The sequence below is a fragment of the Dipodomys merriami genome, unplaced genomic scaffold (assembly GCF_024711535.1).
Source record: "Dipodomys merriami isolate MVZ:Mamm:240054 unplaced genomic scaffold, mDipMer1.0.p SCAF_10, whole genome shotgun sequence".
NCBI classification, from domain to species: domain Eukaryota; kingdom Metazoa; phylum Chordata; class Mammalia; order Rodentia; family Heteromyidae; genus Dipodomys; species Dipodomys merriami.
The window spans coordinates 26645569-26658454 of record NW_027202271.1 but is presented as its reverse complement, the minus strand read 5'-3'; the positions used below and the strand labels follow the sequence as shown (position 1 = coordinate 26658454).

Genomic DNA, 12886 nt, shown 5'->3' with positions numbered 1-12886 from the left:
CCACCAAAAAAATATGGTAAAGCATTATTATACAAAGTATACAATAACTCTTAAAATTCAGCAATAAAAAAAGAAAATCTACTTTAGAAATAAGACAAAGAACTTAATAGATATTTTACCAAAGAAAGAATACAGAAAAGATATCCACTTCGTATGTTACTGAGGAAATGCAAATTAAAATGAGAAACCACTGCATCACATACCTTTCAGAATGGACAAAAATCCAGAACACTGATAACCACCAAATGTTGACAAGGCATTAAATAGCTAGAAAGTTTCACTTATTACTGCTAGGAATGCAAAATGGCACATTCATTTTGGAAGAAAAGCTTGGTGACTTCTTAAAAACTTAAACATATTCTCCCAATATAATCCAACAATCATGCTTCTTGATAGGGAGTAAAAATATTTTCATACAAATACCTACACATGGATTTTACAGTAGCTTTATTCATAATTGTCAAGAAACCAAAATGTCCTTTAATAAGAAAATGGATAAAACTGTGATACATCTGGAGAGTGGAATATTTATCTAGGACTATAAAGAAATGAGCTTAGGCTGAGAAGGTGGCTCAGTGGTAGAGCACTTGCCTTGCATGCCTGAGGTCCTGGGTTCGATTCCCCAGCACCACATAAGCAAAAAGAAAAAAAGCCGGAAATGGCATTGTGGCTCAAGTGGTAGAGCGCTAGCCTTGAGCTGAAGAGCTGAGGGACAGTGCCCAGGCCCAGAGTTCAGGCCCCAAAACTGGACCCAAAAAGAAAAAAAAGAAAAAAAGAAAGAAAGAAAGAAATGAGCTTGAAGCCACAAGAAAAATACAGGAGAAGCTTAAATGCATATTACTAAGTTTAAAAAAAAAAAAAAAAAAACTGGGCTGGGAATGGAGCTTAGTGGTAGAGTGCAATAGCATTCATAAAGCCCTGGGTTCAATTCCTCAGAACCACATAAACATAAAAGGCCCTAGTGTGCTGGGTGCCGGTAGCTCCTGTAATCCTAGCTACTCAGGAAGCTGAGATCTGAGGATCATGGTACAAAGCCAGCCCTGGCAAGAAAGTCTGTGACTCTTATCTCCAATAAACCACTAGAAAACCGGAAGTGGTGCTATGGCTCAAGTGGTAGAGTGCTTGCCTTGAGCTGAAGAACACAGGGACGGCTCCCAAGCCCAGAGTTCAAGCCCCATGACCAACCAAAAAAGAAAAAAAAAGAAGTCAAAGTGTGCTGTGGCTCAAGTGGTAGTGTGTTAACCTTGAGCACAGACAGATACAGGTCCTGAGTTCAAGTCCCAGGACTGGCAAAAAAACAAACAAACAAAAAAACCTGACTGTATGTTATCTGATAACACATGGCATTCTAGGAAATGCTAAATGATGGAGGCAGTAAAAAGAGCAGCGGCTGCCAAGAAGCTAAGGCTGGGGAAGGAAGGGCTAGAAGGAAGGGTAGAACACAGAGGAACCTTAGGACAGTATAACTACTATGAATGAGGAATGAGACTACAATGGTGGAAAATGTGTTAAAATTTGTCAAGTGCTTAGACTGTCTATATCTGCAAAAGTGAACCTTCAGATAAACTAAGGATTCTGGGTGAAAATGACATACCAATCCAGGTGTATCAATTCTAACAACTGTGGGGCATGGTGATAAGGGATAAAGGAAAAGTTATATATATGTAGGTGTAGGGGGGATAATGGAAACCACTGTGCCTTCTGTTCAACTTAGCTGTAAACCTAAGTGCTGCAAAAAATAAAAAGTCTTTTAAAAAAAAAGCATTGTATCAGAGATCTGGGGACAATCACTTCAAAATCTAGAAACATTAGTTTAAAAACACAATTTTATTCATTTGCCAGTCCTGGGGCTTGAATTTTTTTTTTTTGCCAGTCCTGGGCTTAGTCTCAGGGCCTGGGCACTGTCCCTGAGCTTCTTTTGCTCAAGGCTAGAACTCTACCACTTGAACCACAGCGCCACTTCAGGCCTTTTCTGTTTATGTAGTAGTAAGGAATCGAACCCAGGGCTTCATGCATGTTAGGCAAGTACTCTACCACTAACTCATGCCCAGCCCTAAAAATACAATTTTTAAAGCCACAGTTTACTTTCAGAAAAAAAAAAAATTCTGTTTTACAGTTAAATCTAAATTCTTCAAAATTAGAACTGAGATGAAAAAAGCTCCTCCTTCTTTACAAAAATAATTCAAAATTATTTTACTATAAGGGCTTTTGTTCTAAAAATGCTCTTATTTTTAAAAATTCACATAATTTATACTGCAAGGAAGATTTAAAGTTGATTATCAAAATAAGAAACAACATTGAAAATAGCCAAAATATGTCCTAGTTTTCAAATGTTCACACAAGTTGATTTCTAGACTAACACACTGAGTTGTTTGGAATTTATCTGCCAATGATTTCATAATGCTACTTTGATTTATATGAAAAAAATTCTTTAATATAAACAAAATTGAAGTTATTTTAAAAAAGATTTAATCTAAGATTTTTACACTACAAGAAAATATCAACTCACATAAAATGGGAAATAAAAGTTAATAATGAATTCCCTATCCTCTACCACAAAGATGGATCTCAGTGACTCAAAAATCCAAGATTAAACAATTAGGTTGTTGCCTCCATCTAATTTTGCCAACTAAAGACATCCCTATGTTTATCCACTGCTGAAATTAAAAAGGTAGTATAATGAACATAATTTAAAGCAAAAGAGTATGCCTATCCAATAATCTTGGCAATCTGCCTTTCAGTACTTTAACAGATCTCTTCCTGAAAACTATTTTTGTACATGTCATTTAAAGAATTACTCTACTGCATGGTGACAAGTGAAGAGGAATTTAAAGACAAGACAACCTGCAAAGGTTAGACACAAACCTATAAATAATACCAAGCATCTGTGCAACTGCTAATGTGGCACCCAGAGGAATTTATGCTAATAAAATACTGCAATTTATTAAACATGATGACAGCTCACTGCTCTAAGAGATTTTAAACAACTGTTACACACTAGAGACTATAACACTTCCTCAAGGTTTACTTTATAAGACTGCAAGACATTATGACAAGGTCTCATCTTAATGAATATTGCTAAATAAGAATTAGGAATTGCAAAAGGGATCTGGGTCCACTGTAAAGCCTACCTCTAGTTCAATGCAATGAAGAACACAAATTCCCCATACAATTCAATAGGTCTTTCACTTAATAATGGTTATGGTTTAAGTTTATATGTCGGCAACTTAATCTATACCATCATGACCTTCAAGTCAAGTGAGCTGTCTTCATGAATGAAGTGGAGTGGATTCTTCATCAGAGTAGGTTTAAGAACAAATCAACCAGCCGGGCACCGGTGGCTCACACCTGTAATCCTAGCTACTCAGGAGGCTGACATCTGAGAATCGCAGTTCAAAGCCAGCCCGGACAGGAAAGTCCATGAGACTCTTATCTCCAATAAACCACTAGAAAACCGTGGCACTGTGGTTCAAGCGGTAGAGCGCAGGGGCAGTGCCCAAGCCCAGAGTTCAAGCCCCATGATGGACCCCCACCCCAAAAAAAGAACAAATCAACCTTCTCTCGCTCTCATGTTCCTACTCACTAGCTCTTCTGCCTTCTGCTATGGAATACGCAACAAGAAGGTTGTTCAGATACAAACTCATTAATCTTGTACCATGAAATGAATCTCTTTTCTTCATGAAACCACTAAAGTTCCAAGTATTCTACTCTGACACTAAAAACAGTCTAAGGCAGTAATGTTTTAAACTATAATGCATATATTTAACATTTTAAATGATTATCACCAGTTTAGTTTTATCTTGCAGGAAGATATTATGTAAAAAATGAAACAGAAGAAAAGATACAGAAGAATAAAGAAATGAGTAAGACTGAAAAACAAACTAAATGGTAGTTTTTATCCCATTCATCAAATTTAGTAAGGAGCGAAGTTCTGATTTTTTTTTAAAAGGGTGTATGAACAGAGAAAGCATATAAACTAAAGTATAACCAAAACAAACATAAAAACTAAATCTGAAGTTAAAGAATTTCTAACACTGAATTTATAAGAAATGTTACATAACTATAAAAATGCTTGTAAGTTACATTTATCTAGACGTTAGCTCTGGAAGGAAACATATAGATGAAAAATCATTTAGGAAACAGACTTTACAGTATGTCATCATTAAGCCAAAAACAGCATTATTAAATGAAACAATTTAAGCCATAATAACATATGATAAATTAGATAAATATGATTTTTCATTGCTGTGTTGGTTATATACAGAGTTTTAACAGTAGAAAACATGCTTCACAAGAACACAATGGGTAGAACATATAGTACACAACAGACCATGTTAAGATTTTCATCTGTCTACTTTCAGATTCTACAAGCTCAACTTGAAATTTACTAGAATTGAAAACCAGAAATCACTGTATTTAAAACTTCAGGTATGCCCACAGAGCCTAGTATGAGAAAACATTGGACTAGAAAAACCTAGGTTTGAATGCTGGCCCTTCCACTTGCTAGCTTTAAAAAAAACACTACAGATAACTTGCTAGTCATTGTAAACCTCAGTACCCTCATCTGTAGTTAAATGAGAATTAATGAAATAATGCATATAAAATGGCATGTAGTAATAAATAATAATAGCTAACCCATATATAATACTATGTAGCAGGCAATGAGCTAAACTATTATTTAATCCTCAAGTGGTAGTACTTACCACATTTTAGAGATAAACAGTGAGAAGGAACTTGCCCAGGATAAAGTAGATAGTACTTAAGTAAAGAAAGTATTGGAATTAAGGTAGTAGCTTTTAGCCACAATGCTAGATTGCCTTTTACTGTGTGTAAATGCACCAAGATTAAGTATACCATTCATTTGGTTCTTTTTTCTTTTCCTTTAAAAAAAAACTTTATTATATTTTCCCCTTACACTACATTTGTTTTAATGGAATTGAAGCATTCTACAATTCCAGGGAATGACAGTTAAAAAATAGATCTCGGGAGTTGTGGAGTTTGAATTCAAGGCCTAGGAACTGTGTTCCTATAAAAGACCACAAAATATTCTCATTTTAACAACTCAATAAACATCCTCAACAAAGTCATCTCTATACTATCTTTTCCCAAACCAGATCCTCCTTCAACAACTCTAATTCCTCTAAATGGCATCACAATTCTGTCATCCAACTCTCAAGATAACAATAGTATTTGACTCTGAATACAGAAAATAAAGATAGAATAGTTTACCAACTATAGTTTTATTCAAATAGATTATCTCATTCATAGATACTATTCTCTTTTCAATTACCAACATCCTACAGGTTCTATACTACCAGTGTTTATCACCTCATTCCTTCCCTCCACCTTCGCCATTCACATTAGATGGAAGACCTGTTCATTAAAAGACCAATTTGATCATTTGGGTACTCTGCTTCAAATCCTCCATGGATTATAACTTCTCAACCTACTGAATAAAGGCCAAATTTGGAATTTAGGGCTTTTGATCCTCTGAGACTGATTCAGCTCATATTTCATTCTCCCTTTTTATAAAATGTAACACTCATCACATAATATCCTATACATTTCTTAACTATTTTCTGTGACTGTTATTAATGAAGACAGTTCTCCCTCTGTAGGAATAAGTTTCTTTTTTAAGATCCTTACCAGGTACAGAGTCAAAAACTACTTGAGTTAAATAATGAGTTAGTCACTATATATGTACCATAGTTCCTTAACATAAGAAGAATTGATACCAAATCACCAGAAGACAACAAAATCTGCAGATGCTGAAGTCTCATGGTAAAAATGGTACTGTATTTGCATATGTAACCTACACACATCCTCCTGTTTTTCTTTAATCATCCCTACATTACTTACAATACCTAACATAAATGCTATGTAAGTTGCAGTTTTAAGCACAGATCGAGGCATACTATACTCATAAATTGACACATTAAAAACCTTAGCACAACTATTTAAGTAAAAAATACATTTCTAAAAGAGAGTAATACCAAAATAAAGCTCCAGAGAATAAAGATGTTTAAAACATAGGCAAATGGGAATATCAAAATTAAAACTATTGATGTAGAAGTTTGGAGTTACATGAAGGGAGTTACCAATACACTGAATGTATCCAAGGAATGTGGAAAGGAAAATGAGCAGTAACTTTGAAGGAGATAGGTTGTGGAAATGGTTGGTAAAGAAAGCTAAACCAGACAGGATTAAGTGAAGAGCTAGAAGAAAATACAATGGGGGCTGGGAAGGTGGCTCAGTGGTAGAGTGCTTGCCTTGCATGTCTGAGGCCCTGGGTTCGATTCCTCAGCACCACATAAGCAAAAAGAAAAAAAAAGCCAGAAGTGGCGCTGTGGCTCAAGTGGTAGAGCGCTAGCCTTGAGCTGAAGAGCTGAGGGACAGCGCCCAGACCCAGAGTTCAGGCACCATGACCGGACCCCTCCCCCCCCAAAAAAAAAAGAAAATACAATGAATGTCTTGGTTGATGAGGAGCTAAAAGAGAATAGAGTCCAACAATTTTATGATAGCAGAAATTTTAGCATTTATATACAATGAGAAAGGGACCAGTGGAGACTGCAATTTTTTTTTTTGAGACTGCAATTTTTAAACTCTATCTTTGTACTTAATATTAGGATACAGAGAAATTGCTCATAATAAAAACAAGTTGCAGCTCAGCTCTGGTGTCTCAAACCTGTTAACTTCAGCTACTCAGGAGGATTATACTTTGCTGCATTCTAAAGTAACCAACAAAAAGCAGAGCTGGAGGTTTATCTCCAATGGAAAGTGCCAGCCTACCAAGTGTTAACACCCAGACCTCAAATTTTAGTACAACCAAAAAGGAAAAGGGAGGGGAAAGAAACAAGTTGTCTAATATGTTTAGTATGATTCATATAAAATTTAGACTCCTTTAAAGCCTTTAAATCCATTATGGCTTAGCTGATGCCAAACCTATGACTTTATTGTACACCATTCTCCTCCTCACTCACTATGTCCCTGGGACACTGGCCATTTTGTTTCTGATCTTTCAACGTGACAGTCTGTTTCTTTATTTGCTGTTATATCTACCAGAATGCAGCAAGGGCTCTCTCATTCAAGTCATTCAGAACTCAGTTCAAATGTTACCTCCACAGAGGTCTGCCAACCTATGAAGAAACTGCATACCCTCTGCTTCTATCTTTCAGAACTACTAATGCCATTTCCTTGCATTAACTGAAATTCTTATGTTTGTCTATAATCTTCCCTGTAAGCTCTAACAGAGACATTTCATCTTTGACATAGCTACATATTGTTGTCTATTCTCTCTATTGCTTAAAATAGTCCTTGTCATATAGTAGGCACTCTGAAGTGAAGGAAAATACATATACACATATTTATAAGAGAAACATTAAGAAAGTTTTGAAAAAAATCTAACTTTTAAATTTATATGTACCAGGATTAAGTATGAGAAATCAGGCAGAGGGGCATTAGGTCCATTCATTTTTTTGCTTCATCTCCACACATATTTTCTACAAAAACTATGTATTTTGTAACAGAATAGTTTTAAAATAATGATCATAGGAGCCTAAGAAAGAAATCTATTCTGTCTTTTTTCATCTTTTTGTGAGTTGTGAGATGTCATGATATGATCACCTGTGGGACAAACAACTTGATTACAAGTTCATCCCTGAGTTGTTTTGATAAGCCAAAGATAGACTATTAAACCTTGGAATTGGAAAGATATCAAATATCATCTAATCTAATCCCCTAATTTTACAGATACAGAAGGATTTAGTAAAAGTAATTTAATAAAATATTGGCCAAAATTTTTTCAAAGAAAATGATTAAGGTTTAAAAAAACTAATCTTTATATTTCATACACAATTTAAACAATGAAAGCTCACTAAAGATTACTCTCAAATATAACCTACAATCTCATGAAATTATTACTCAAAGCAAAACTATTTTCTTAAACATACTACTTGACAGATGAACCCTATGGTTAAGCATAATATGACAAAATATTCAGAACACATAAATATAGGGAATGAAAATTATTGGCTCTTGAAATACTAACACCGTTAACTGACTAGACTAACTGATCTAGCAGGCACTTCTTTGCATCAGGTACATAAGTATCAAGTATAAAATAAGGTGAGTTGGGAAGGTGGCTCAGTGGTAGAGAGCTTGCCTTGCATGCATGAGGCCTGGGTTCGATTCCTCAGCACCACATAAGCAGAAAAATAAAAGCCGGGGGGGCTGGGAAGGTGGCTCAGTAGAGCGCTTGCCTTGCATGCCTGAGGCCCTGGGTTCGATTCCTCAGCACCACATAAGCAGAAAGAAAAAAGCCGCAAGTGGCGCTGTGGCTCAAGTGGTAGAACGCTAGCCTTGAGCTGAAGAGCTGAGGAACAGCGCCCAGGCCCAGAGTTTAGGCCCACGACCGGACCCAAAAAAAAAAGTATAAAATAAGTACTTTTTTTGGTGCAGGGCCTGAAAGCAACTGGGGTGCTGTCCCTGAGCGATTTTGCTCAGGGATAGCACTCTACCACTTGAGCCAACTCTACTTCCAGCTTTTGGTGGTTAATTGGATATAAAAGTCTCATGGACATTCCTGCCAGGTCTGGCTTCAAACAGCAATCCTCAGATCTCAGCCTCCTGAGTAAGTGGGATTACAGGCAAGAGCCACCAGTACCTGGCAGGATATCACTATACTCTGATTCCAACTTCTGCATCTATTTCTACAATGTGTACTTGATGGAGTAAATGCAGATTAAGCATTAAATAGTAATAGAAGTACACTACTAAAATTCATCTACAGACAAGTAGTTTAGTAGAAATACATCAAACTTCATCTCAGCCTTTCAGTATTCACCTTGTTTTAACAAACAACCTCAGCAACAGCAGATATTATTGTTCCTGTTTATCAACATAAAAATGAGGCTTAGAGGGTAAGGATCATAATTCATTCACAAGTCCAAGAATATCTATCTTCTTAACCTGTGAGCCAGTTTTTTCCAAATATCCCTAACATTTACCATGACACTTTATGATGTTTCCATATGGATGAATGTCAAGGAGTACCAAAAATCAAGGTATTCCTATCATGTTCTACTTGAAATTTTACTTCTTAACAAAACATTACCATGCATCTTAATAGCGCTTAGAAGTATGTGAAAGACACATTGAGAATTCATCATTAATTCTAGATAAAATCCTACCAAATGCTCAATTCTGTTCTTAATAATGGTATCCTCTTTTCTAGAAAACACTCTACAAATGATTCACAAGAGTGCTAATTAGCTTTATCACTGGAAAAAATTCTGAGACTAAATCTTGGTCTTACCACTCACTAACTGTTCAATTGGAGATATATTTCCTAACTTGATTCTCATCATCCTTGTTCAAAAATTAAGACTAATACCATCTGTGTCTATGAGATAAGACTAAATGAGACAATGTGTGCACTTAGCTCACAGAAAATGACCGGATCATGTAGTTTTAGAGAAACAAACAGCTGCAGCTAGGTACTGCTGATGGGTAATGTCATTTAGTGACTGTGAACTTTACTTGTTGTATTGCCCTTATTTTTTCCCCTCACAAATACCTGGAACAGGACACATCACTCTTGCTCTCAGGGAACCAATTAAAGTTAAGAGCTAGATTTCACTGTGCTTTCAACTCTTGTAACTGAGCAATATTGTAAAAATCTATCATTTGACTATCTTACAACTGGTTATATCTAATCAAAGCTTACATGATTTTGAATCTTTCACTCCACTCTGAAATAAAATATATAGTAAGCCAATTTTATAAATACAAATAATGAACAGTGAATCCACATTAGAAGCAGCAAGAAATCTTCAAAGAAAAGGAATTAAAACCAAGAGACATGTATTTAGTCATTTATTATACACTAACTCACTTTCTTTCAATTTTCGTGAGCATTTATTAGCATTGTGAGATAGATTAGAAAAGTTCCAACTACACTAACCTACAGAAGGGCTCTTGCTTAATTCAAAGCCTTTCCCCTTGTAATCGCTGCCCAGAATGTTCTGTTCTGTTTCTCTTCAAGGCTATTTACATTTCTTCTCTCTCTCTCCTCGAATAGTACCTTCTTCTGATCATCCAGTACCTTCTTCTGATCATCCAATCTAAATCTAAAGTCGTACACACGAATTACCCCACTGTGATTTCCTTCACAGAACACAAGACGGTCTATATTTGTGGTTAAAGACATAATTTAACTATGACAGCTATGTATTGGTAGCTCAAAATAGAGCAAGATGCTAGCTTAATGAGTGAATGAGTATCCTTGCCTGTAGTCACTTAGCAGGCAAACTGCAGGGCCTAAAAACTGTCCAACAAATCTCACTAGAAGTTCCTGAATTGCTCTACTACAACTTTTTATTTAATAAGGAAGGAAGGTACTCTGGATGGGAAACCAATTGAGAGCTACATCTTACTGTTTTTAATTCTTCTAATCACAGAACTACCATACATATACTGCATTCCACAAACTATTTAACCCAAACTTCAGGAGACATTACATTGCCTTTTAGAAATCAAAAAACAAATGGGGGAGGGGAGGGGAATCTGCATTTATAACCCTGCTTGACAACGTGTAATGTTTCAAGTCATGAGTAACTGGCACCAGCAGTTATTTAAGGCTAAAAGAAAATTAAGTCATACACATACAGGCAAATGCCTTCTGTAACAGGCTTGTAACATTTTGTTCTTTTATGAGTTGTTTTGAGTTTCACAATACATCATGCAGAAAAACTTAAGAGGCATTATCATGCTGATAATGGGAATACTGTTGCTTCTTAAAGGAAGATGACACATGCATTGCGTTTTAGTGGCGTTAACCGCGTTCTTGCAGGTAAAGGTGACCTCATGTAAAATTGGCTAAGTGCACTAAAGCAAAGTTCCTCGGTTACCTGACCCACTGGGTTCAATACTTACTGAGTCCTCCATCCTCGGATACTCCTGTCCCTCTCATTCCTAGGTAAGTCAGTCCCAGTATTAGAAAAAACAAGCAGGCAGCAGTTAGGAGAAACATGGACAAGTAGTGAGCACTGAAACTCCCAGTGGGTGACACCTCCTCGCGTTTAAACTGCTGCAGAAGTTCCTCTTCGGGTTCGGAAAGCTTGGGTTTGCTGTACGCGTTTTTCAAGTAGGTGTGATTGGAGCCCGTGTGGTTGGCGTGATTGATCCTGAGTGAAGCGGGGGCGGCCACCGTGGAACTGGGAGGGAGGCTGTTGGGGTACATCCTGGGGGAGTCCATACTGAAGGCCCCGCTGCTGATATGGTTATTGGTTTTCAGAAGAGAGCCTGTGGCTGCTGCATCCAAGGTGGAGTCCAGGTCAGGAAGCGGCGGCGAGGCCAGGGTCGGCGCCAGCTTCTTAGCGCCAACGCGATACCGAGGAAGGGGGCTGGAGTCCACTTGATCGCAGCCACCACCACCACCACCTCCTCCTCCTCCTCCTCCACCTCCTCCTCCTCCTCCCGCCTCCACAGCCGCCTCGTCGAGGTTGCGGCTCCTGTCTAGACTCCCGACAGCCGCCGCCCTGTCATTCATCGCCAGTCCTCCCCCTCCCGGAGCCGAGGTCTCCAGCCGGCTGCCGGCAGATTTAGCAGTCAGCGGGGAGAGGGGCTTACTATGGCTCCTTCGGGGCCGATGCCGGGAAAGGGAGTCGTCCTTTAGCAATACCTGCCGGGCAGCGGCCACGTCGTCGTCTTCCTCTTCCTCCGTGTCCGAATAGTTTTCCCGACAGCAGTACGGGAGAAGCCGGCTGCCGTTCACGGCTCGGCCCGCCCAGAGCGGCTCCTCGGCCTCGGGATCCCCCTTCTCGCGGTCCTCCCCGTCCTCCTCCCCGTCCTCCCCGGCGCCGTCTTTCCCCGACGGGATCTGCGGATCTGGACCCGCGGGCCTCCGGGTCCCCCACCACGAATGGGGCTTCCTGCGCTCGGCAGGGTTGGGGTTCGTCAGCTCGCCGGCGGCCAGGGAGACCGGCGGCGCTTTGAGCCCGCGGTACTGGAGCGCAGCCCGGTCCCTCCGGCCGGCCCCGCTCCCGCCGCCGCCGCCAGCCTGGTCCGGGGCACTGGCCTCGGCGTCCGACTCGTCCGAGCTGAAGCCCAGCAGCACTTTGCTGCCAGCCGCGGGGGCGGCCGCCGCACCGCCGGGCCCCGCCACGGGGCTCTCCGGGCCTGAGGCCGACAACCGGCCCAGACCCCCCGAGGTCCGCAGGTAGGAGAGATCGCCCGCCACCGGCCGGATCCCCATGCCCACGGCCGCCGCCGGACCCGCCGCCGCGACCGTGGCGGCCGCCGTGTTATTGTTATTACTGTTCCGCGTCTTGTGGCCGCGGCCCCCGGACCGGTGTTGCTGCTGCTGTTCCTCCTCCCGAAGCTTCTTCAGCTTCTTGAGGTAGACCGGCCGGGTGCTCTCCGTCACGGGACCGGGAGACAAGCCGTAACGGCGGAGTTGAGAGAAAAGCTCCTCGTCGGAGAGCTGCTGAGGCGCCGAAGCCGCTGCTGCCGCCGCCATTTTCTCTCCAGGGTGTTTTACAAGCTCCGCGCTACCGGAAGTGACGCGCCGCCCTAGACCCTGAACTAGACCGGGCTGCGTCGCCCGCCCAGCGCCGCGGGCGTCTCGGCCAATGGGAGGCGCGGGGTGCGTTCACCTGAGCGGGAAGCGGCCACCTGAGCGGCGCGCGCCGCCCGCAGGTCTCTCCCGCGGCGGCGCGGTCTGGCCGGGCGCGCACCTCCGAGCCCCCCGCGCGCCTCCGAGCCTGCCGGCCCTGGGGTTCGAGCGTCGCTCTTCGCCCCTGCTCTTCCAAATGCCGGCCATTCATCCATCCCCGGGAGCCGTCCACACCTTGACCTCTTCTTCCCAGGCTTCTGCATCGGGCCGTGA

The 12886-nt window shown here is 40.7% G+C and overlaps 1 protein-coding gene across 1 annotated transcript in view; it reads right to left on the bottom strand.

Annotated features, from left to right (window-relative positions):
- Lemd3 (LEM domain containing 3) overlaps positions 1–12523 on the bottom strand; it is a 46970-nt gene extending 34447 nt beyond the window's left edge. The window contains exon 1 of the mRNA XM_069988090.1: positions 10933–12523. Coding sequence (XP_069844191.1) covers positions 10933–12517 — 1585 coding nt within the window. The 5' untranslated portion in view covers positions 12518–12523. The remainder of the gene's footprint in view (positions 1–10932) is intronic.
- Between the last annotated feature and the right edge of the window lie 363 nt (positions 12524–12886).